The 24,060-nt window shown below is 40.1% G+C and overlaps 1 protein-coding gene across 3 annotated transcripts in view; it reads right to left on the minus strand.

Annotated features, from left to right (window-relative positions):
- Positions 1 to 19,862, minus strand: part of si:ch73-63e15.2 (protein strawberry notch homolog 2) — a 60,132-nt gene extending 40,270 nt beyond the window's left edge. For all 3 annotated transcript variants that reach the window (XM_053322666.1, XM_053322665.1, XM_053322664.1), the window contains exons 1-3: positions 19,727 to 19,862; positions 4,812 to 5,039; positions 3,692 to 3,780 (exon numbers count right to left, since the gene is read on the minus strand). In XM_053322666.1, coding sequence (XP_053178641.1) covers positions 3,692 to 3,780; positions 4,812 to 4,919 — 197 coding nt within the window. In that variant the 5' untranslated portion in view covers positions 4,920 to 5,039; positions 19,727 to 19,862. The remainder of the gene's footprint in view (positions 1 to 3,691; positions 3,781 to 4,811; positions 5,040 to 19,726) is intronic.
- Between the last annotated feature and the right edge of the window lie 4,198 nt (positions 19,863 to 24,060).

Genomic DNA, 24,060 nt, shown 5'->3' on the forward strand with positions numbered 1-24,060 from the left:
TGCAATGCATTTCTGTAAGTTAAATGAGTTAAAGGTAATGGACTGATACGTTTTATATGGTGGTCCAACCTGTGATAAACCTTACTTTAGTAGTTTACAAACTACACACAAGTTAAAAATCTTCAGCTACTGATCTCTCATAGCATCAATATATAACTTTATAGACAAGTAAGTTAATATGTTACAGATGCAGGACCCTGACACATTTTCTGCTATTTAAGCGTGACTCAAAAATACCTTAAAAAGACAAAGGCTCCTGAAAATTAACCGTCACTGTAAGCATGTGTAATCCCTTGAGGAAGATGAGCAACAGTGTGACGCTACTTCTACAGAAATACATAGACATTTAGATAAGTAGTTAAGTTACCAACTATAAAGTCAACAATTACAGTTAATCATCTAGTGATATACTTCCTTGGAAGAGCTCTTCCTAAACCAGCACAATCATGAAATTTGACTCTCATGTTATCAACAGTGAGCAATAAGTGAACTTTGAGTTATATAGCCCAGCCAGGGACACCATCAACTGTGAATGAGGCAAAGAGGGCAGACAGTACGGTAGATTTTACAGTGTCAGAAAGCTAACCTTTATTCATTATCTAATCGCATCAAAAAGAAAGAAGAAGCAAGAAGGCTCTGATCTTTCATCAGCGAAACCCTCTGAAATGTGGTCTATAGTAAGAAAAGTGTGTGAAGATACAAGCAATGTAATGTAGTGCACACAGACTGCCTAACCCTTTGGATTCATAATACAAACACACAGTTTGTAACAGACAATAAGAAACGTAAAAATAGAAGCAGGGTCAGTGGTCTGCTTCTGATTTTACTGCTGTAAACAAACAGCCAGACTCAGCTGTGTGGGACAGACCTAACCCAACACCACCACAAACTATTCACTGCAGAGATTGTTTACTTTTTTCATTTTCTTTCTTTAAAGAGAACAACAAAAAAATAGAAGAAGTTCATTAATATAATGATGAATGTACAGCGTGTGACCTACTAGCCAAACACCGACACGCTTGGTCCTGTTATTTCAGACTGTTGAGGTGCAATGATGCCTAACATAATGCCAAGGTAGCCAAATCGTTTCTAGAGCTGAGCAGCACAAATAATCATGTGTGTCACTTGCAGAAGACTTAGGCCAAAACGTCTATTAAATTAATAAAAAAGCCATGCAGTAAATATTTGAGGTTATGAATACAAAGACCTATTCTTGATTACTTTCAGCACAGCTAGTAGCATTATAAAATTGGTGTTATGACGTTTATATCTTGTAAGCTCCAATAAACCTGTTCCTGTTCTGCTAATTCTATACAGCCTCTGTGACGTTTTTATCACTGCTCATAAGAATCACTTTATGCTGTGCAGAGGTGAATGAGCAGATCAGGCAGTGCATCAATCTGCACAGCACTGGCCCATTCACATTTTCTCCTCGCTGGTATCATGTGATCTTGTCAACTCCTCTGATTGTTCTGAATGGCCATGTGAGCAGACAACTGAGGGCTTTCAGGTTCAATCAATTACATCCCAAATGTGCTGTGCAAGACTATCATACTAAGTAGTAAGCAGCCAGCTCTGTTGCCTGCAGATCCTGGATGAAAAAAGAAGGGATACAGGGTCATGTGAAAAACAACCTGACTGAATAGAGAGAAGAAAACAAGGCCTAGGTAGAAATGTAAAAAACTTGGGCTTTAAGATCACAGCCTTTGGGTTTCACACCCCAGATCTGGTTGCACAGCCTTATGGGGGTTTGGAGTTCATCTCACAGAATTGGGCCGCTCCCGTTGTGGTGTGTGTGGGTGTGTGTGTGTGTGTGTGTGTGTGTGTGTATGTGTGTGTGTGTGTGTGTGCGTATGTATACTGTCCACACACTGTATTTTGTTTTTGTTTTTGTGTAATATATGGAAAATTTCAATAAATAGATGAAGGACAAAAAAAAAAAAAAAGATCACATCCTTTAAGATTTATCTGGTTAAGTTCACAGCAGAGCAGAAATATGTTCAACCATACCTCAAACACATTCATAGTTTTGATCATAATATTAATACACAGTAAGAGGTCTCGTAAAACCAGCCTGATGTGGGAAAATTCCGCTTTGAGTGAACCTGAAAACAAGAGACCCTGCTCTCACGTCATTTGATACTTGAACTTTCAGAGAAACACAGCAGGGAGCAATAACACCAGAAAACGTTACTATGTGAAGAAACACTTCCTGAGTTGTACTTAATATGAAGTGCATGTTTGTGGATGACTCAAGTCAAGTCTTTTCACCCATACGCAAAAAGCATGACGTTGAATCTTTATCTATAAAATAACAAGTCTTAGCCTGTAGAATCACAGCACAGATCATAAAACAGATAGACAAATCCAAAATTTAACCCACATTATGTTTGCAGATCAGTGTAGACAGAAATAAACATGAAACCATGAGCATGTTAACAGTTTTCAAACACTTAAAACTATACTGGGTTTCCAATGCAAGAAAAAAAAAACGTGTAGCGCAACTGTGACACATTAACAGCTGTGGATCATCACAGCATCAAAATAATTACATTACTAATAAACTAACAGACAAAATGATTTAGATACTACGTAGTCCTACACACTTACTCATATGAACATCCTATTCACATTACAGTGACAGTATAGTCAGTTTAGTTTCTCTTTTGCTTCTGTGCTTGTCCTCTCTGTCTCTTGCTTTCTCTTTCTGCCTTATTCTTGTTCTGTTTCAGATTAGTCTAGAAATAATTAACATGTCGTTTAAGCGCCAATAGCATCCAAATCAGCTTCCCTCCCTGAAGACAAATTTGGTCACCAAGGCAGAAAAAAAAAGGTCAGACAAGCATCTAAACCCTCTTAAACTGACTTAGAAGCGGCTAGAAAAACTGAGATGGTTCCGCTACATTTTTCAACGACAATAATTGTGTACCGTTGTGTGTTCGCTGTCAAAACACATTTGCACGTGCAGTGGTACTGTGGCTCAACAGATTCTGACGGGAACTGAAGCCGACTGTGTGCTGCTGACATGCTACTCATGCTGCACTGCAGGTGTAAACGAGGTGTTGCACAACTTTTGAATTACACAGCCTCTCTCTGTCTTACTCGCACACACGCAGACCCTTTGTGGGAGGAAAAAGACAAACAGTTCTCGTTCAGCTATGAAGTCATAAAAAAAAAATAAAAAAAACCAAGCAGGAAATGAAGGAGCTCTGATAAAGGAGACCATTACTACTGACGTGAGCTTGTGGTTTAGTTTCAGGCTACAAGTGATGTATTAGCTTGATAGTATTACTTCATTACAAGTGTATACAATGCAATTATGGAATTAAACTATACTTTTATAAAAATAAATATATATTTAGCAGTATAATTATTTATTTCACTAAATATTCATAAGACATCCAGTCACAAGAACACCACACTCACAATGACATATACAACACTCTCAGGGATAAGTGATAAGTGTAACTCTTGTGGGTAGTGATCCTCTAATGACAAAAGTTTACCAACCTCAACACCACCCCACACCCTAACATCTTTCCATCCGTCTTTAGCTGCGTTTGTAGTACACAGTGTGCAAAGTTACTTCAAACTCATTGTGTGTGACATCCTCTGTTATAACAGTGTTATGTCCCTGGTCATGATCATTCAATGTGTGGTCAACTATGTGTGCAGCTTTGTATAAACTTACTGGTTTCCAGATTGCATAGGGCGGTGTATGCTGTATCCAGCCTGCTGAGAGAAGGCTCCCCAGGAACCAGAGGAGGCATATATTGAACTCTAAAACAGACAAAATAGAAATCTGTTACACTGTGAAAAGCATAGAAATACAACACTGAACACTGGAGTGCAACAGAACTTTCTCATAATTTAAGAGCAGGAGCAACAAAAGGCTCTGTGTGCCCCCCCCCCCCCCCCCACCCCCGCCTCCGAGTGGTGTATGTTTCGACATTACAGTAAAAATAACCTTTTATCAAATTACATTTTTATGTTCTACACTGAGTGCAAGAGAATACAAACATTGCAATTACTCAAGACCTTGTGGAGCAGTAGTGCATTTTTATCATGTACTTGTGCTCCACAAGGTCTTGAGAGTAATAGGACTGTTTCTTTGTTGAGTACTTCCAATGAAATCTCACAGCAAATATTTTGGTAAATTAACCCAAAACAAAACAATCTGCATGCTAAAATATCACCAGGGATAAGTAGGATTTCTTTTAATGATATGACTCCTCAATGTTTTGGGTTCATCTTCACAAGAACTGCAAATCAGTCACAAGCAACTGAATACCGCAGCGAGGATCACTTCCTGTCACAGCGCTTTACTCCTCTCCAGATGACTGGCCTATCGCACAGATCGTGCAACACAGATTTCAAACACACCGGTTCTCAAACAGTAAATATTGAGTTGTTGTGACATTAGGTTCAGATAAAACTGAAGCATCTTCACCTATAATACTGGATATTAGTCTGTTGAGAAAATGTATTTCTGACTGAAATATATGTACTAAATTCATTTGAGCACAATCTTTTGAAATTGCGAAGATGGTCTCTAGTGTGTGTCTGTGTGTGTGTGTGTGTGTATATATATATATATATAATATCATTATTTATATAATAAATAATAATATAATAGTAACAGCTTGTCAAGTCATAGTAAAAAAAATACTGAGACATTAAACTACCCTGAACTATTCTACTTAATTTAGTTCTTTGGGCTAACATAGAAGCGCGTGATTACATTTTTTGAATCACAGTTGTATGCATAGCATTAATTTGTACAGTAGATGTAAATAAATGCAGCGGTATACCTCCATGTTAGAGGAGGCCACAGGGAACAAGCTGCTGTCCAGCTGAGGGCCTTCTGGATGCAGGTAGTTCTCCCCGTCCATGGCCAGCGCTGAGGGGAGGGTTGGCATCAGACCACAGCTTCGCACATGACCACCAGCTGATTTAGGCTACGCTCCCCTCAAACTGCCACCCACGTGCTGGCTGTGTCCCAGATAGTACCTCTAACACGGGCAAATGCTCTCCATGACCTGTGGGAGACAGCAGGGGGTTGGAGGGGGATGAACAGGGAGAGGAGAGAAGGGATTGAGATTCAGACATGTTCACTCCTAAATAGAAAAACACACACTGAAATCAGTGTTATCAGTGCTGGTTAAATCCACTGCTTCTAACATATAACATGTCTTCCTTATCATAGTTATCTTTGTAAACATTCATAATGGGTGAGCATGTATTTCTTGACTGACAGCCCTCAATAGCTTGTTGTCATCTGGCATCACTAAAGGTTCCACATTCACATATAAAACCTGCTGCACGATATTATTCAGTTAAAGCATTCATAAGAACCTTTACAGACAACTGTGTGTGTCTGTGTGTGTGTGTGTTTTACAACTCAAGCTATACATGTGTCGTATGCAGTGACAGGTGAGACAGGCTCCATCAGAATGTATGCACGCAGGCAGAAGGCTTCCTGCACCACTTGAACACACACACGCACGCACACGCACACACAAAAATGAAAAATGAAAGCAGGGACATATTTATAGGTTGCATTAATGTTTGCAGATATCAGTTGGGGTTTTTTTAAGTGAGGCTATTGGTTCCCTCTACAGCTGCATCACAAAATTTTCTTTTTATCTGTCTAAACAAATTAGACACACTTTGCTATAATTGGGAAACTGACCACAATGACCTCTTTGTTCTGATATGGTTTCACACAGAGACCAAGTTACCCTGAGTTAAAGGTTGGCAGCTCGTACTTTTACTGCGCAACTCTGAGGTTTGATCGAAGTTAGAAAATGAAAATAAAATATGAAAAAAAAAAAACCTTTAGTTCGCAATCGTGGCGTGTGTGTGATCAAACATTAAATCTGCCGCGGTGGTTTATTGCACGCAATTTGTAAACTAGTGATTTTAAATGCATTTAGTGAGCAAAATATCATAAAGCATAACTGACTCACTTTTTATGTTCCACACTGAAAGCTTAGCACATATCCCACAAATCACACCAGTTTGACAGCTGAATCAATCCAATCTCTCAGTGCTGCACAATGCCTGTCTGTGTAACATCAGCAACACTCTCTTGCCCCCAAACTAATCAAACTGTAACCCTCCTTTTCCCCTCTCCCTTACTTCGCTCCTTCCTCTAGTTTGCCCCCAATCTGGAACATAGGCCAGACGTGCTCACTGGGGACAAAGCTGAGGTAATAAATCCTAATAGAGTTCATGAGGGTCTAAATAAGAGGGCCTTTGTGTGTCTGGGTGTGTGCATATAAGTGTGTGAGAGAGAGAGACAGAGACCCAACATATTCACCTCTCACATAGCCAATGCACACAAAGGGGAGGCCATTTTACCCTCAGGCTGCCAGTGTGATGCTGTCTGCTGAAGCAAATGAGGAGAAACGCGACGACAAAGACGCGACCGATAACCGTTGCAGGCAGGAGGTCTTTAGCGAAAGGATATTAGAGATGTATTAGAGATGGCAATTTTAGTTTAACAGTACAAATGTTTGTATTACGGAGGAAGAGAAAAAGAGCAAAAGCATGAGTCTTAATTTTGTTCCTTTTTTCTTCAGTAATTATTTCGAACTCTGTGGTTCAGCAGTGATGATGTCTGTGAAACTAAAGTTACTGACTCAAGTCTCTAAATAATGTCATCCGTGGATTATTATGTCATATAGAGGCTTCCTGTGCGTAAGGGGGGGGGGGGGGGGCTAGGGAAAGCTCAAAATGACGCAATACATTTATGTGCGTGCAAATCAGAATGACCCAGTAATCTTATAAGCAGATGAAGCAACTGATCGTCAACGGCTAAAACGAGGTCTTAAGGTTGTGTTCAGATGCAGCTCTGCATTAAAAAAACAAAAACAAAAAAAAAACGAAAAACCAACGTCACAGCCCACTCTGCTGTTTTATAGCGGGACATTTGGGTGTGAATTCCTGCTAAAAGTCAATTGACAGTATACCTCAGGGAATCGCACCATGGAGACTGGTTTGTTTGGTTTTAGAGAGATTATAAATTCCTCAAACACAACAACACAATTCTTTGATCAGCCAGTGTGACAGCTGAAAATACACATAGTAAATCAGTGGACATGTTCTGTTTTATTTGGGGCTGGGTGTTGATTTGGATTTTCCAAAATGGATTCATGATTGATCAGCGATATTCCGGTTACAATACCAATTTTGCTTGGATATGAAACAGAATCTCAAGAGAATTAATGCTGTAAATTGTAAGAGGAGCCCTCTGTCTGGTGTGGTAATAAAAATATTAATGTCTACATTAATAACTGACCCCAACGCAGCTATATTAATGTACTTCTTCTTTAACGTGAACACACTACAGCAGTCATCACAATACAGTGCAACTCTACAGACTCCACAGTGAGATTTGAGTGACCAGATAAGTGCTTTCTTCAGTGCAGTGTACAAATAATAACTTTAGTTGTTAAATTGAACCACCAGACAGCCAGTGTAAATAAAGTGGCTGCAAACACACCTACTTTAATGTAAACATCACTTATACCCCAGGAGAAGCTCTTGTGCAACAGGCTTGGCGGTGCGTTCAGTGGAACAGCTCCGGAGACAAGATCTCGCACAATGAAATATTTGTGTGAGATCGCGTGTGCGCAGAGAGATCTGACCACGAGATCTCGTTGAACACGGCTGGAGCTGTCGTACCGATTTTTTAAAAACCCAGCCCTACTCTCATTCCGTCACCCCAGAGAGAGAGAGAGAGAGAGAGAGAGAGAGAGAGAGAGAGAGGAGAGAGAGAGAGAGAGGAGAGAGAGAGAGAGAGAGAGAGAGAGAGAGAGAGAGAGAGAGAGAGAGAGAGAGAAGAGAGAAAGAGAGAGAGAGAGAGAGAGAGAGAGAGAAAGCACACGAACATAGCAGGTGAGAGGTGGAACATATCTTTATCTGTTAATTATTTGATGTAATTCTCAGGTTTATCAGTGAAGTGTGATGAACGACACTGCAAATTATGAGAGGAAGGGTGACAGCTGCCTCATATGAAGGGGTCCAACACAAGCCAAATGCACGTCTGAAAGGGAGCACCCAATCTCACCCTACCACCACTAATGCATATTTCTTCCTTTCTTAAAGTCATTAAAAGTCATCTGCAATAACTTTCCTGCACCTTCTTCCCATAGTGCCCTATCCCCTGATCCACCTATCACGTCAGCCACCTGCACCATGCCAGTTACTGTCTCTTAGCAACAGAAAAATATGTCTGTCTCTTGTTGTCCCTTGTTGCTTAACCCCCACCCCTCCAGCAAGCCGCTGAGTATAATCGATACTGATTATTGTAAGTGTGGACCCTTCCTGTAAGGGCCTATCGTTACCAGAAAACAGCAAAAAAAAAAAAACATGAGTGGGAGGAGCAGAGGGGGACTGGGTAGAAAGGTGATGAAAAAAAGCTATCAATAGGGAGAAGAGGGTGGCAAAGGGAAACTAAAACATAGAGGACAAAACATGCACACTGCAGCACAAGGGACATGAGAAGTTCATTCAACAAAAAGCAGCACACCACATAAGTCATTTTTATAACCCTGTTTGGTTATTTAAAAAGAGAGGGAAAGACAGAGACTCTTAGCGGCAGTGTAATCTGTTAAATCTGTTAATTACTTCAGAGGTTACTGCTGCTTTTTGTACAACCCCCCCCCCCCCCCTCCCTCTCTCTCTCTCACTATCTGGGTGGCCTGATGCAAAAGCTCACTGCAGGGAGATTAAGCCTTTTAATGTAACTGTAAAATCTTTAAAAAACTGAAACAAACCCACACACTATACACTGCACAAGCCAAACACGCAGACTGCTAGATTCATTTGGGAAGAAGCACCGCAAACATGGCGATTTAGCCATGTTATAAACAGCATTTCCAACGATGTGGCTACATTCTAGGCCAGCCGCTGCCTTTTGGTGGTGTGAGTCACTGCGCTTGTCTCTCAGCCAGACAGAGGTTAACAAGCGGCACGCCTCTGTCACTTCAAAAACACAAGACGTGTGTTGTTAGTGACAGCGTCCAACATGTGCTTGCAAGCGTAGTAGGTGAGAGGTAAATGTGATGTTTGGTAAGGAGGACTGCCTGGCTGTATGTTGGTGGCCTCAGCAAGTATCAGTGGCTGCCAGAGCACATGGGGATCATCCAGGGAAGTGTGACTTCCTTAAGCTGGTAAGTCACGATTAACGCTCACGAGGAGAGCAACCGCCCTGTGTCGCGAGTACGCCATCTTACCCACAGATGCACACTCATACTCCCACACACGCAACTAAATTTCCTTTTTGCATCCACACGGTATATGCAAATATAATATTACCATGTAAAAATATGAATTTACATTGCTGGCATTCACGTGATACAGACAAAACAAAGCATGCAGTGTTTTACTGGCTATAAAAACACATGTATGCATGCATGCACATGTGCATGTGTGTGTCCCTTTAAAAGCAATTGCAAGTGCTAAAAGGAAGTGTGTGACAGGGTGGAAATGCTGAGTTTCTGCCATGGTCACAGCAGGAGCACAGTAATTATCTCACTTTATATTTCATTTTTCTTGCTGGTGGCAGAGAAGAATAACTATGAGAGACAAGAAAAATCAGGATTAAGGCCTCTTCACCTCTCATGTATATTCCTTTACTCCCATCACTTTTGTTTTTGGCACCGTGCTTGAAGGTAGAGTCACTGATTCTGGAGAAGGATTGCTCAATATACTTTTGTCAAATTCAGCTCTGTGTTTATGCTGAAAAGAATCCAGAGTGAACACACAGCCCTGACTCTGTAAATGGGAAACCAAGTGTCTCAGAACAACTCACACAACACTTTTCCAGCCAATCAGCAGGGGGCATTCATGCTCGTGTATAGGACAGGTGGAAGTCTGTGTGAGAACATGACGGTCTCTTATCTTCAGCAGCCGTTGAATAATGGGAGAGAATTGGTGAACTACAGAGAGAGAGAGGCTATGGCCAATTCACATAGAAAGTGTTTTCTTCAGCACACAGATTCATCTTAATTAGCAACATTTGCACAATCAGCCCCAAACTTCCAATCCATCCAATGCAGTGCTCTACATTACATGTAACAATACTCCAAACCTCATCAAGTCAAATTATTCTTTCAAATACACAGGTAACTATATGTTTGCATCTGTTAAATACACATTACTAGCTAAACTATATACTGTCGCATTGCTTATCTGTAGGTAACAATATTTATCTGTATTGTTCCAGTTAAGTCAAGACAGAGCTGCACTTTCAGTACTCACTCTCCTGCAGTTTTTCTGCATCTGTCTTCACTACTAACAAGCCGGCTGACGGCAATCATTCAATCCAACACACAACACTCACTCATCACCAATCTGAGTCCATCAGCATCACCGGTAATCGGGTTAGAAATGATCAGGGCCCAGCTGCCTTACTCTAGAGCAGCAAGGGGGCTGTTGGTTGGTTATGATTGCAGAGACTGGCTGGATTCATTAGCTACTGTGATGAAATATTCATAAAAGGAACAAGTTACTTCCCAGGGAAACACGGGACCCTGTCATTCAAAACAGCCTACATTATTAATCAGGACCTTTTTCGACACAAAAGGCCTCTACTTGCCACTGCGTGTGTACACACACACACACAGAGGACGTATACACATACCCTAAAGCAGACACATGGAAGGATGCAAGCATTAGCTTCCCATCTATTCCTGTTCCACGACCAAAATACAAAATTTGTCAGTATTACAGACATTGCCATAAAGGCCCAGTGGCCGGGCAGGACACTGGATAGAGAATAATGATCGAATGACTGTGTAACTGAATCTGCTGCCTTATCAAAAGCCGGGAAATGGAAACAAATTGGGTTTTAAGAGCCTGTTGTTATTGCATTTCGCCCGTTCAAATATTTATCAAAGGGGCTCTCTGGACTGAGACAGCATACAAGAACACATTGAATAAACGAGCAGTCATTTGAATGATTTGGTCGAACTGAAAGGCAAGGTTCAAAGATTGAGCTATTTACAAAAGGATAACGATTATTCTTAATTAGATTCTCATCAGCCCACTCCAAGTGGCTATTGAGCACCATTTTGCCATGATCGTGAATATCATTGTGCCCACAAACACCAGCTGAATGAGACATTAAAGTGATTTAGCCGTAAAGGGGGGAACTTAATCGAGCTGTCTCGGTTCAGAGGATGCCTTTGTTGTGGTAAATAAAGAGAGGGACGGGCGAGGAGAGGCAGCCGGGGAGCAAGGAGGAGAGAAAGGTGAGGGCAGAGAGGAGTTTAACAATGAAGGCTGTGGCAGAGAGGTGTAAAGAGCGGAGAGAAGTTCAACGGGATCACAAACAATGGTTTACAGTGGTTTGATGACACTCATTTAAGAGCACTTCTACCACCGCCCACCAGAAATAGATCAAAGGCTGACTAGATCAAAGAGGGAAAGATCCACTTAGCTGTCTTTGCCCCGTTTTCCTCCGTCATCTAATTTCCTCTGAATAGAAGGATGATGACACATGCTAACTCTTTACCATTTCATTGCTCTGGTTCAGCTCGTTAGGTGTAAAGACAATAGCTTGTTGAGCCCAAAAGAATTTGTATGCAAGGTGCTCACTTCATTTGTTAACAGTAGCATTTAAACAACATTCTGCACATAAATATGTAAACTGTACATTCTGGATGTTTTCCTTGCAGCTATATATGCAAAGTGTGTGGATTTTTTTAGCAGCTTTGTGTTTTTTTATCGCTGATGTAAAGCACTATTACACAATATTTATGTTCTTCAGTCGTTTTAAAAGTTTGCATAACAGTCAGAAAACAATGTTATTCAAATGAAATGCTGTTATTGCTGTCAAAGTAAATAAAAAGCAAAGTGCTAACTTCAACTGGGAAGTTACTACATGCTTCATTATTAACAATGACCATTTTATTTCTATAGCATATTTAACTACAAGCAAGCTCACCCCATGCAAAGCCCTGTGTGCTTTACATTGGAAACCAAACTATATAAATATAGGCATAAACATGAGAATATAGGTAACATAAAATTATAAATATAATATAATAAGCATGAAGCATACACACAATGTATATTAAACATAGCACACAGCAATTAAAAACATCAACACAACACAAACACTTAGAAACAACTGCCTAATCGTAGCTGCACATGAAACACACACAGACACACACACACAGACACAGACAGACACACACAGACACACAGACACACACAGACACACACACACACACAGACACACACACATATACAGAGCTGTGATGGACCTCAGGTCAGCAGGCAGCTTGTTCCAGAGAGCAGGACTCCAGTAACTGAAGGCTCCCTCACCACACCTGGATCTAATTGTGGGAACAGCTAGAAGACTTCACCTGATGACCTGATGGGGTTATATAATCAGTAAGCAAGTCACAAATGTACTGAGGAGACACAAATAAGTGCTTTACAGACACTTTTTGGAGGTGATTCTGTATTGTACTGGGAGCCAATGAGGTGATTTCAGTTCTCTGTGGTGTGTTTGCAGGACTGCGGCTGCTGCATTTTGAATGAACTGGAGCCGTCCTACTGACTGTTTGGGTAATCCTGCAAATGGAGCGTAACAACAGTCAAACCGGCTTTAGATTAATGCATGAACCAGTTTCTCAGAGTCAGTTTCAGATGAGTTTTTATATATTTTTAAGTGATAAAATACTGTTTTGGTGATATAGGTAATGTGTGTCAAATCCTGTTTAATTTGTGTCATTTCTTTTGGTCTTAAAAACAGACAAATGTTATCAGATCACTGCACTGCTCCTCCATTTCCTTGTGACAGAGTTTCCTTTATCTGCCTGCATCAGATGCTTCCCACCTATTCTGTTCTCGTCTGCTCACATTTGATTTTCAATGCATCTTATTCTCCATTTCATCACACTCCAGCCCTATATTCTCTCATATTGCCATGTCCCCCCCCCCCCCCCCCTTTCCGTCACCATCCATTTTCTTCTTCTGATAGCCTGTTGTTTTCCTCTTTTCATCACAATCTCTGTCTTGCAACGTGCTGCCCCCCCCCTTACATTTCTCCACGTCCCCGTTGTGATTTAACTAGCCTATTTTCCTTATGTTCATTCTTCTTTCTCCCTCCCTCCTGTCAGGGAAAGCCAGTGGCGATGGCCGTTGCCTCTCACCCAGGCTGACCCCATATGGATTCGGCTGCTGATTGGAGGCAGCTGGTTCCCTGCCTCTGTACCCACCCCCCTACCAACCCCTCTCAGCCACGGTTATTCAGAGACTCAGTCATAACACCATAACTATCAGATGCACATTTCAGGAGTAGAAAACATGGCACGAGGAGCCAAAGTCTACGCTGCATGATGTGTTAGGCAAGGTTTTAAAAATACCTAAAATGAGAGTGCATTGCTGTGGTGACCTTACAACTAGAAACTCCAGATAGAAACACAACTGCAAATAAAGTAGTATTGTTATACTATCCAGATATACAGGAGATGTCATCTCGGACTGGGAGCTTGAGCAAAACTACATCTTACAATCTAAAATTTCATGCACTCCTTACATTGACAAGTTAAATCTGCTCCGTGCTGTAAAAATACACAGGAGGGTGAAATTCTCCAAGGTAAGTTGACATCAAAAGTGATCCAGTTTTCTGAATTCTTCATCGACCCCGTTCAAATCCAGACGGTACTCTACTTCACTCGGATTGACCTCACTTCCCTGGCAAGCGTGAGAATATTGCACCACATGCACAGCTTCGTGGAGCCTGTCTGCGTCTGTCTGTCTGTCTGTGCCACTTAGGTACGCTAAGTTCAGTTCAGTTCAGTTGCGGGCTTAAGCTAGAGGCTGACAGACAGTTTGACTGAGGCTGCAATCCTTAACAATTGCACCACTGCAAGCCAGGAAACCATGCAAATAATTAGTCAGACAGAATGGCCCACACGCCTCTTAATTACCCTCCCCTTCTCCTTAACTCATCAGAGATGCATCCCAGGACACATCCTGGATACTAGATGTCAAGACTGACATTGTAGCAGTGAACTCCGGTTTCTACTAGCAAAATGTCCTCTAGTATTTTTTTTATCTGAGATGCAAAAACAAACACAGTACTATATGGACCAGGGCTTCTCTAAGTCAGAACTGAGCAGTTAATCAATCTGGATCCAGTCCATGCCTTGTGCTTTGATTATGTTATTAAGTGTAATGTTTTCTAATTTGAAATACTATTGATCAATAAATTATTAATTATACAGAATATAAAGTGTAGAAATCTTGTCTATATATAAATGTTGTTTTAATGTGACTTTTTTCATATCATTGAAGTCAAAATCACTTTCTCTAGTACACAATTTCTACAACTAGTGTAAATGTAGTATAAAGCAGAATTGGACTGGCTGTGGGGAGTGCCAGAAGAAATCCCGGTGGGCCGGTCACTCTGTGGGCCGCTTGAGCAGCCCATTATACAAAAACAAGGGGGAGAGAGATGCGTCATCAGCCCATTTTGATTGTGAGAAGTTTGAGAAGACTGAAGATCTACTGGGAGCTAGTGTGTACGTGCAAGTATAGGAGAGAGAGAGAAAATTAAAAAAAAAACTTTGTTGAGTTCCCCTGCTGTTTAGCTTTTGCTGCTGGGCACTGGAAATATCTCTAAATCCACTGCAACATGTGTGTGAATGTGTGAAGTATGTTTCCACTACATGGTACAAGAGTGCACATAACCCGATATGTGGGCATGGGTGTGTTTACACTGATAAATAACAAGAAATAGCAGTAAACAAATTATACGTTTAGAGACTTTGATGTTATTTAATCATAGAAGAAGTTTAATTTAAAACTCTAAAAAAAAAATGTCACACTCAGCTTGCATCTTGGCCAAAATGCTTTGGCACAAATGTTTATGTTATCTTTATCAAATATGTTATGTATTAAGGTAGAGGGAAAAAATGGACGTCAGCCAAAATACTGTTACCAGATTTCAGTGTCTTTTCCACTGGGTTTAAAGACAGTGTACTGTTGGGGCTGTGTATCAGAGCAGGATAACCAATACACACTGACACTGGTTCCACTTTGTGATAAATAAGATGTTCTTGCTCTCTAACAGATACATTTAAAAATAAATATCCTGTGGATCAATTTAGTGTCTGTCCAGTAGAGAACAAGAATGTCAAATATTTACTCATACTGACAGCCCCATAAGCTTCACCCAACCACAGGCCTTAGGGTATGTCAGATGTTTGTGCTCAGACAAAGACAAGTCAATTTAGAAAAGTAAATACACTGATGTCTAATAGACACAGCGGATATAAAGTTCACCTGCCTTTCTGCTTAAAAAGGGACAAAGGTATGATATTCCAGACAATGAAATATTAGGTTTAGGGAACATGCCAGCCTTTAAAAAATGTTAATTTAAAAAAATGTAACATGCTTGTCCATGATGTGGTGTGAAGTGATCATATCTGCCAACACTGTGCAGGGACTACGGGGGCCAGTGATATATGACTAGGGCCGGGGTTTAACTGCGACTGCCTCAACCTTTAACTTAACTGCTGTTACAGTTCCCTTGTCTGTACGTGCACGGTCAAGCAGTGAGGTACATTCACCTTTCACTATTTTTTAAGCACCCACATAACAAAAAACTGGCCTTGGTTATTTGTTTTGATCCATTTTGATCAGAAAAAGAGAACGGTTGCAGGTATTTTGGTCATGTGGACATCTGGCAATAAAAACTATGCAGTGGGGTTGTGATTTTTGTTAAAATAATTTCCTGATTTTGCCTGAAGTACAGATCAATCTACTGTATTTATAACAATAATTATCTAAAGACTGCGCATAAAAGCTTTTTAGAGAAGGCTGAAAACTCCCTCACTGTCATTCACTCAGATGTGATGAGACAGAAAACACAAGATGTGAGATTAAGACATAATTTGCAAGTATCTATGTCAGCCTCCATTACACAAATATACAGCTATATTACTATTTGCATTTGGTGCAGGACAAACACCCGGGGATAAGGGATCCCATGTTCAGTGACCTATGTCAACCACACACCTTGAGGGTAAAGCCTGCTCGTGTAACAGGTTGTCCAGTTAAAAAGGGTCAAATTGGGAGGAGTAAACAAGGTGACTGCCCAACTTACATCTAATGTTGTATTCCTGTGTAAAGAGGTGTAACATACAGCATACATGGCTACTAAGGTTTCACAGTCCGGTGTTTATGGAGGACTTAAAACAATAGTTTGGCTGTGTCCTTCCCTAACTATCACATGAGGCTGGCTGTAAATCCAACCTGATAACTCAAACAATGACACACAAGGTATTGGGCCATCCATAATATTTCTCTCATATTTCCTTCCTTGGATGAGGCACATTTTGAAATCAGTGTTTGCTTTTCTCTGAAGGATGCTGACACCCATTTTCCAATGAAAAACGTAAGCACAAGCAGTGAGGACTGCCAGAGAGTGCCATGCTCTCCTGCATTTCAGTCATCTCTGACAGACAGCACAGACTAGCCCTCTACGCATAATATGCAATTGCGTAGGGCCCCGTGAAGCCTTTTTAACCCCCAATAATGAAAGTTGTTTGCTTGGTGACATGCAGCCAATCAATGACTCTAACCAAGTAATAATAATAATAGTTTTAAATAGTTGTATACACAGTTAAACTACTGTATGTCTACAGTTCATAGGGCCCCATAAGAAAATCTTGCCTGAGGCCCCTGTTGTTTAGAGCTGGGCATGTTTACAGAGCTCTTATGTGGCTAGGGAGGGATCCACAAAGCCTGCAGGACTGGATACTAGTTGGGACACGGGATACTCAAACAGCCTATCATAAATGACCTGTTTGTTTCTTGTGACAATGAAGCAAACATTGCAGCCACATATTGTCAACAACTATCAATCGTTCTTTCGCGCTTTTCTGACCGAACATCCATGTTATGTTTAATACATGAACTGTTATCTAATAAAGGCCAGATTCTGGGAAAGCGGCAACCGCATCAAATGTATTACCTAGACCTGATTCCCCTCCTCCACTCCACATTTTTCACTCTCACTCTAATCAGCCCTCTGGCCATAAATAAGATTTATCACTGGCACCAATTGGAGAGGGAGAATGGGGGCCAAGTCATAGAGAGCAGGGGGGCACGAGCCATGGTTGAAACATGGGTGACGGCTGTTTGAGCTCATCCAACCAGGAAATGTTTCAAAAAGTCACAAACAAAAAATATCACCTAGTTAGATACACTAACCATGAATATTAGATTCATGAACATTAATGAAAATGAAAACACTGCAGAGGATATGTCGCAATCATTATCTGGCTAACTTGCTAATCCTGCTTTGTGAAATACCCCCATGTTCTTTGTGTATCATACTTGCTGCTCCTGTACGCACAAACACAGTATCAACAGATCCGGTGTGCTGTGACCCTCAGAGTCCCTGCAGGGCAGGCAGCCATCAATTGTCTGACACAGTAGGAAATCAGAAGAAGGGGGTTGTGCAGCACAAGCATGCAACTTAACTCTTGTTCATTTACACACAAACACACACAAGCACTGTTCAGAGATTACCTTTGCTATTCTTGCTCTTGCATCCCTGGATCAGAAGCAGGGATTCAAACACAGGACTTTAAAAATGAATGGGCAAGTTTTTCTTGTATAAACTTGCCATTATTATATAAGTGACCTAAATCATCTTTATCAGAAATTGCTTTTTTTTTAAACACCTAACTTGCAGTATTAAACTAAAACAGCATCATCTAAAGAAGCAATTTTCCTCCTCAAAAGTTTGTGTTTGAGAGACCAGGTGCCTAAAGGGCTTGTGGTACGTTAGGCAAAAAGAAAAGAGCAGTGGTATATGTTTTTTTTGCTTGTATTTCTGCTTGAAACTAAAATAGTTAAACAACCCGTCTCTTGCTATTAAAGTCTATATTGGGAAGGAGAGACAGATGTGGCTGCATGAGGGATTTGACAGCAAATGACACCAAGGCCATTGACCACGTCACTGGGGTTAAGGGCACTCAACTAAAACGGAGACAGGAACTTCGAATGTTATTCACTTCACAGCCTCCAAACGGTATCTATCAACAATGAGGGAAATTACATAATTAGAAAAAACAGCCAGCCACCATGGCATCCTATGTCATGGCTTACATGAAGCTCGATTAGCTTTGGCTGTGGAGAGTCACAATTTTAGAAATGAAAAAGAACTGGATGAGACAGCTCTGTCTGAGCTATTTTCATTTCCTCCTGGTCATTCCTTCAGTTTTCAGAACCACCAAAAACATCCCGAGATATTTTTCTTGTTTCAACATTTTAGATCATGTGTTATTTTTATTGTAAAATACAGAAGCTGTGGAATTCAAGAAAACACCGGTGATATGTTTACTCTAAAACCAAATTGCGTAACATTTAAATTAACTGTGGTCCGCTGGTCAGGATACATTTGAGTACACACTTCTTTCTTGGTAAGCACTTAATTCTCAGTCACCACCGATGCATATACCAGCTCGTATGATTCAAGAAAAGATATGATCCAGATACATGCAACTATTTCACACAATGCATTGCCTACAGTTAGCTTCCACTACAACACTGACCAAAGTTTATCCTTATAACAATGATCGGTTTACGCTACTTTTTTACGATTTTCCTTTCTCCTGTATGAGTGCAATGATAATATATTGTATGAAAGTCAAAATGGAGTTTCCCCAAAGCTTTGCGAGAACTACATCTTCACCGAACTCAAGGTGCCCTGGGATTATATACTCAATCCTTACATTGCCTTTCCTGCAATTCAAACAGCTAATGTGATACTTCGTTCTCATTGTGTGCGCATGGTTATGCTTTTGAAGTACTTATATACTTTGTGTAACGTTTTCACGCAAACAATGCCATGTTAAGTCGAAATATGTCTTTCTCGGAGGAAATGTTGAGAGGCACATTGGTCCCCACACAGCACAAAGGAAGGCAGTCAAAGCTCTACGTTACAACTACTGTTAGCATTGACGCCGGGACGACAAACGACACATTTAACAAAAGGTTTAAGTTAGCGAGCAGGCTGATGGTAGCCACACAGCCTGTCTGCTTTGCCCATTTTCATTTTACAATCAATAATAAAGGACAGCAAAATATCGCTGGAGGATCCCTTACTAGTTTGCACATACGAGCCGTACTTCTGATAGCTAAATGTGCTAGCTAAGTTAGCATAGCTTGTGGGTACGCTCGTTTTGGTACATTGTGTATGTAACTTGGGGTTAATGGAGTAACGCAGCTAGCCACTTGTGATTTCCTGACTCTTAAGATGATTCTCTATATTTCATGTAGCTACCACACAGACCAGCATGTCACTGAGTAGCAGGGATAAACATATATTTTTGATGTGCGACAGCAATACAGCTAACGTTAGCTTATTACCAAGTAATTAAGTGGCTAGCTTCTAGCAGTCACTGGCCTTTCTACTCGGTAGCACAACAATGCCGAGGTTATCAACAACATTACGTCCCTTTTTATTCGCTACGGCTGCCCAAACTTCCCTGGACTTCAACTCAGTAAAAGTATACATATAACGTATCGTATTATAACACAAAACTATGAACAGTCGCTTCAAGACCCGGCACAGCCCGTCGTAGATAACATGCGCTCCTAGGAGAGGTCTGCCTGGATCGCATCTTGTTATAAACCAACTGCCGATGTGTCGCTTTGCCTTTTCACAATATCCTCGAATTACACTTACCGTGACTGTGTTACTTGATCTCAACCCAAACCCCGAGCACACCAGCTGATTTTGAACGAACACTCGCGTCAAAGAAAACAGAAATAAGGAATTTTTATCCAACTTATTCTTCTTAGTTGTTTTCTCCACTTCCTGATTGAGACGGTGCCATTTTGAATAGCGAGAAAATAATCCGCCGCTGTCGTCACGGCGCGCGCAGTGCCGCTTGTTGATCAGCCATAAATACTTCAGCACATGAACCAATACTACTTCAACTTGTACCAAATCATATCCCTCAACGTATTATATCACATTTATCTGGTTGAAGTGTTTTTAAAGATTTAAGCCAAAGACAGACTCTATACGTGTCTTTTGCAACCCAGATACTGACGCAATATTTCATTTGTTTTTTCACTGTGATCATTAGAATTTATTTTAGACAGTTGTGCACAACTATATGAATAGAAAATGTCCTCATTACTGTATTTGACGTGATAATATTTTGTTTTCAGTGGGATGGATATCAACCTATATAATTACCTAGGTAATTACGCAGCAGATCATTCTTGGTAATGTCCACATCCATAAATCTATAAAAGTTCTGGCTCCAAACCTGCTTTCATCAGTTTGTTATTGAACTTAAATAGTAACTTTTTGTGCTTTAATGTGAAAAATAAAAAAGCTATAAAGACTTTTTTAAGGAAGTGCCTTTTTGTTTGAACTCCAAAATGACGCACGATTATTTGACTGTAGACTCTTTTGGATTGTACAAAGTTGCTTTCACTGTTTTATTGTTTCTCTATGATCATTGTTAACAAGATAACATAGTGTGAGAGCTGCAACGCTTTATGATGATGGTGACAATGATTATTATTAGGTTATTACTTCACTGGGTTTTTGGCGTCTACATCTGTAGCCTATAATTTGTCATCCAAACTTTGTTGAAACGTCAAAACACAGCGTATTTAACATGTTCCAGTGATTTTACATAAAGTATAAAAATTGACAGTGGAAGGTCTGTCGGAGTGATGTTTTGACGTTGATATCTCACAAACTAAAATGCTGATGGGTTTATAGCCTACTTTATGGACAGCTGTCCAGATGTGGAAATGTTTAACTCAAAAGCCTCACCGTGTGGCCATAGATGAAACACCACCATACTACTTATTAACTGCCATATCTCTTAAATCTAATATTCCATGGTGACCACATTCAGCACAGTTGTACAGATGGTTATGCTGAACGAGTCTGTAGCATTTGAAACAATTTTACCTGTAGGTGGCGCTACCAGATTTTTCAAAATTGTAGCTGGAGCAGCTGGCAGCAGCAGCTAACAGCTTGCAGGTTTCATATGCATTTTCTTCAGAAAATTAAAATATTCTTGTCATACTTCTCTGCTGTAAATAAATAATGTTTTGGGGGAAAGATAAACTAAAATCAAATGGCCTACTTGATGCAAAGTTGTTTTTCTTCTGCAGTGTATGTAAGCCTGTCAGTTACACTCTACAATGCAGTTGAAGGTAAGTTGAATGTGGGCTACATTATAGTCACAGTGTACATTGCTGTTCTCTGTCATCATTGTGTGTTGTCTGTTGCCATTGTTGTGTTATACATAATTGCATATTGTACTGTTCTTTTTTCCATTTTATTTGTGAATATTTGTTTGGGACGCCCTTGAAAAACGAGATGATACTACTCAAGGAGTTTATCCTGATATACAGAACATTTTCAACAACCACTGGATGGATTTCCATGAAATTTTGCACAGACCTCAAAGGTTCTCAGAGGATGACATTTAAGTGTTCCACTGATTTCACCTCTAGTGCCAGCAGGAGTTTGATGTTACATTCTGCCATGAAATGCTCTGGCCTGGTATGCACACCATGCCAGGACTTTAGGAGATGAGTTCTCATGCCTTTAGTGATCCCTTCACTTTTTCTCTAGCGCCACCAGCATATCAAAGTTTTTGCTTAATCAATGAAATATCTCAAAATCTTCATGGATTGCCACAGACATTCATGGTTCCCAAACAGTGTTTTCAATTTACTTTGGTAATCCCCTCACGATTTCCCCTAGTGCACTCGATGAGGTTGAGGATTCTGTCTTTTATTGAAATAGCTCAACAACTACTTGCTGGATTATGTGAGCATGTTAGCATTCTGATGTTAGCATTCAGCTCAAAGCAGTACTGTACCAAAGTAGCTACAGCCAAGGTGTCTTGTTACAGCAGTAGCTTGTGTAAGTTTGTATAGCTCAATGAATGATAGCTGAAGATTTTTGAAGTTTGAAGTTGAAGTAAGCATACTTAAACTCGTTATCTGAGATATAACAGCTGATTTTAATGTAGAATTCTGATTCTTTTTAAAACACCTAAGATTCCAACCTTATATGTTCTATTCTATTCTATTCTATTCTATTAAGAGTCCATTTATTTATGTTTCTGGTTTCAGTTTAAGATCATTGTTTGTTAAGGAAAAATCCTGGCAAAATATTTTTAAACACAAGACTACTAAATATTTAAAAACATACGTTTTCCTAGTTAAGGTACTAGTGTTCTTTTGTTGACTTTACTCATTTGAATTTAAAGGGTTTTGACATTTTTTTCACTCTTATTTTAATTTAGCACACAATATTTAATAAACTACTGTTGTTTTTTACCAGCTATAACTTCTACTACTAATACTAATGATGATGATGATGATGAAAATAAATATTAATAGCCAACTGATGTTGAAAAGTGCTCACTAGGTAAACAATAATGACTCAGCAAACGCATTGCGCAATTGCTTAAAACAGCACAAGGACAGAATAATACCAAGACAGTAAAATATAAACCAAAAGCTTAGAATTGTAAAACAATGCGTTCTTGAAATAAAAAGGATAATAAGAATAGCTCACAGACATCTTTAGCATAAAACATATTTGGATGCCATGTCTTGACACACTTAACCTGCCTAAATTAAATTTATATTTTTGGGCTATATAATTCTCAGTTCAATCAAAACCAAATATGTTTTATTGTTTTATACACGCTGTTTTATTGGATTAGTTGGACGACTTCCCTGAATGGGGTTATTGCTTAAAAGCATATATCATTTTAGATGTTAAATGAAGTACACGCTCATCCTCCTCTGGCAGCTTGCTGTCTCAATTTGGCATCCATCTGTCCATTCCACGTTATTGAACGACAGAGCTGGAAGAGCTCCAGTTGTTTCCAGCAAACACACTGCCACTGCTTTCCTGGTATAACAGTCACCCCCTTTCCCAACAAAGGAGGGTGGTGGGAAGCAAAGACCAGTATGTGTGTGTGTGTGTGTGCGTGTGTTGAAATTCAAGGTACTGTTCATGAAAGATACCGGCAAGGCTGTCTTTTGTTTTCCCTGTCTGATATTGTTGTATTGTTCTGTGTCAGCAAGGTGGTGGTTTATGATACAGGGTGTAAAAGCAGGATAAATGCATCCTGGCGCAATTTATTTACACATTTATCATGACTGTTAGCTCATCACCACAGACAGCTTCAGCCACACTCACTGTGCCAGGGTTTACTCAACACAACAACAGTAGATACATGTGCTGTAACAATTCCTAGCACAATGGTGGGGCAGTTATGACAATATTTTAATATTTTCTATATAAGGTATATCTTATGTCTAACCCACTGTGGTTCCACAGCTTTTGTTTCCTTGTTGGCAGGTGCTCCTCTTTACGTTTGAATATGGTGCACCCTACTGGACTCATTCTGCAAATACATGGTTTGCAGTAAGCTGGATTTTGGGGTCATGGCTATTTGAGCAAAGTAATTGAATAATATGCATGGCATTCCAGGGGCTGAGCAGCAGCACATGAAGTAGAGCGATTGCACACAGGCATACGGGACGATTTGTCTCCATTGAGTGATTTTGATCATGATTGAACAAAGCAGTGTGAAATATTTCCACCTCCTGTTGGTATCTGCGCTGCCAGCTGTGTTAGAGCCTAATGGTCTGCAATCATTCTGTTCATGACCAAATTGCAGGAGTAATACAACTATACACTCATGTGCACACACTCTAAATTCAGAGCACAGGGTATAATACAATATAATGTGTGAACAACAACAAGAAGAAGCAAAATTGTATTTGTTACAAAACTCTGACTGGTCAGTTTCAGCTATGAAAAGTTGTTTGTTGGCCTTTTTTGGACCAATTGTAATCATATATTTATAGAATTATATACTATTATTAAGTCTTGATGTGGGACAATTTTTATAGAATTCAGGTCAGGACATTTCCACTTTTTCTGAATTGAAGAATCAGATGAATAAAAAAAGAGAGTCCATAAAAATAATCCAATGGTAAGACATTTTCAGCCACTGA

The sequence above is a fragment of the Scomber japonicus genome, chromosome 7 (genome assembly GCF_027409825.1).
Source record: "Scomber japonicus isolate fScoJap1 chromosome 7, fScoJap1.pri, whole genome shotgun sequence".
In the NCBI taxonomy this organism is placed as follows: Eukaryota; Metazoa; Chordata; class Actinopteri; order Scombriformes; family Scombridae; genus Scomber; species Scomber japonicus.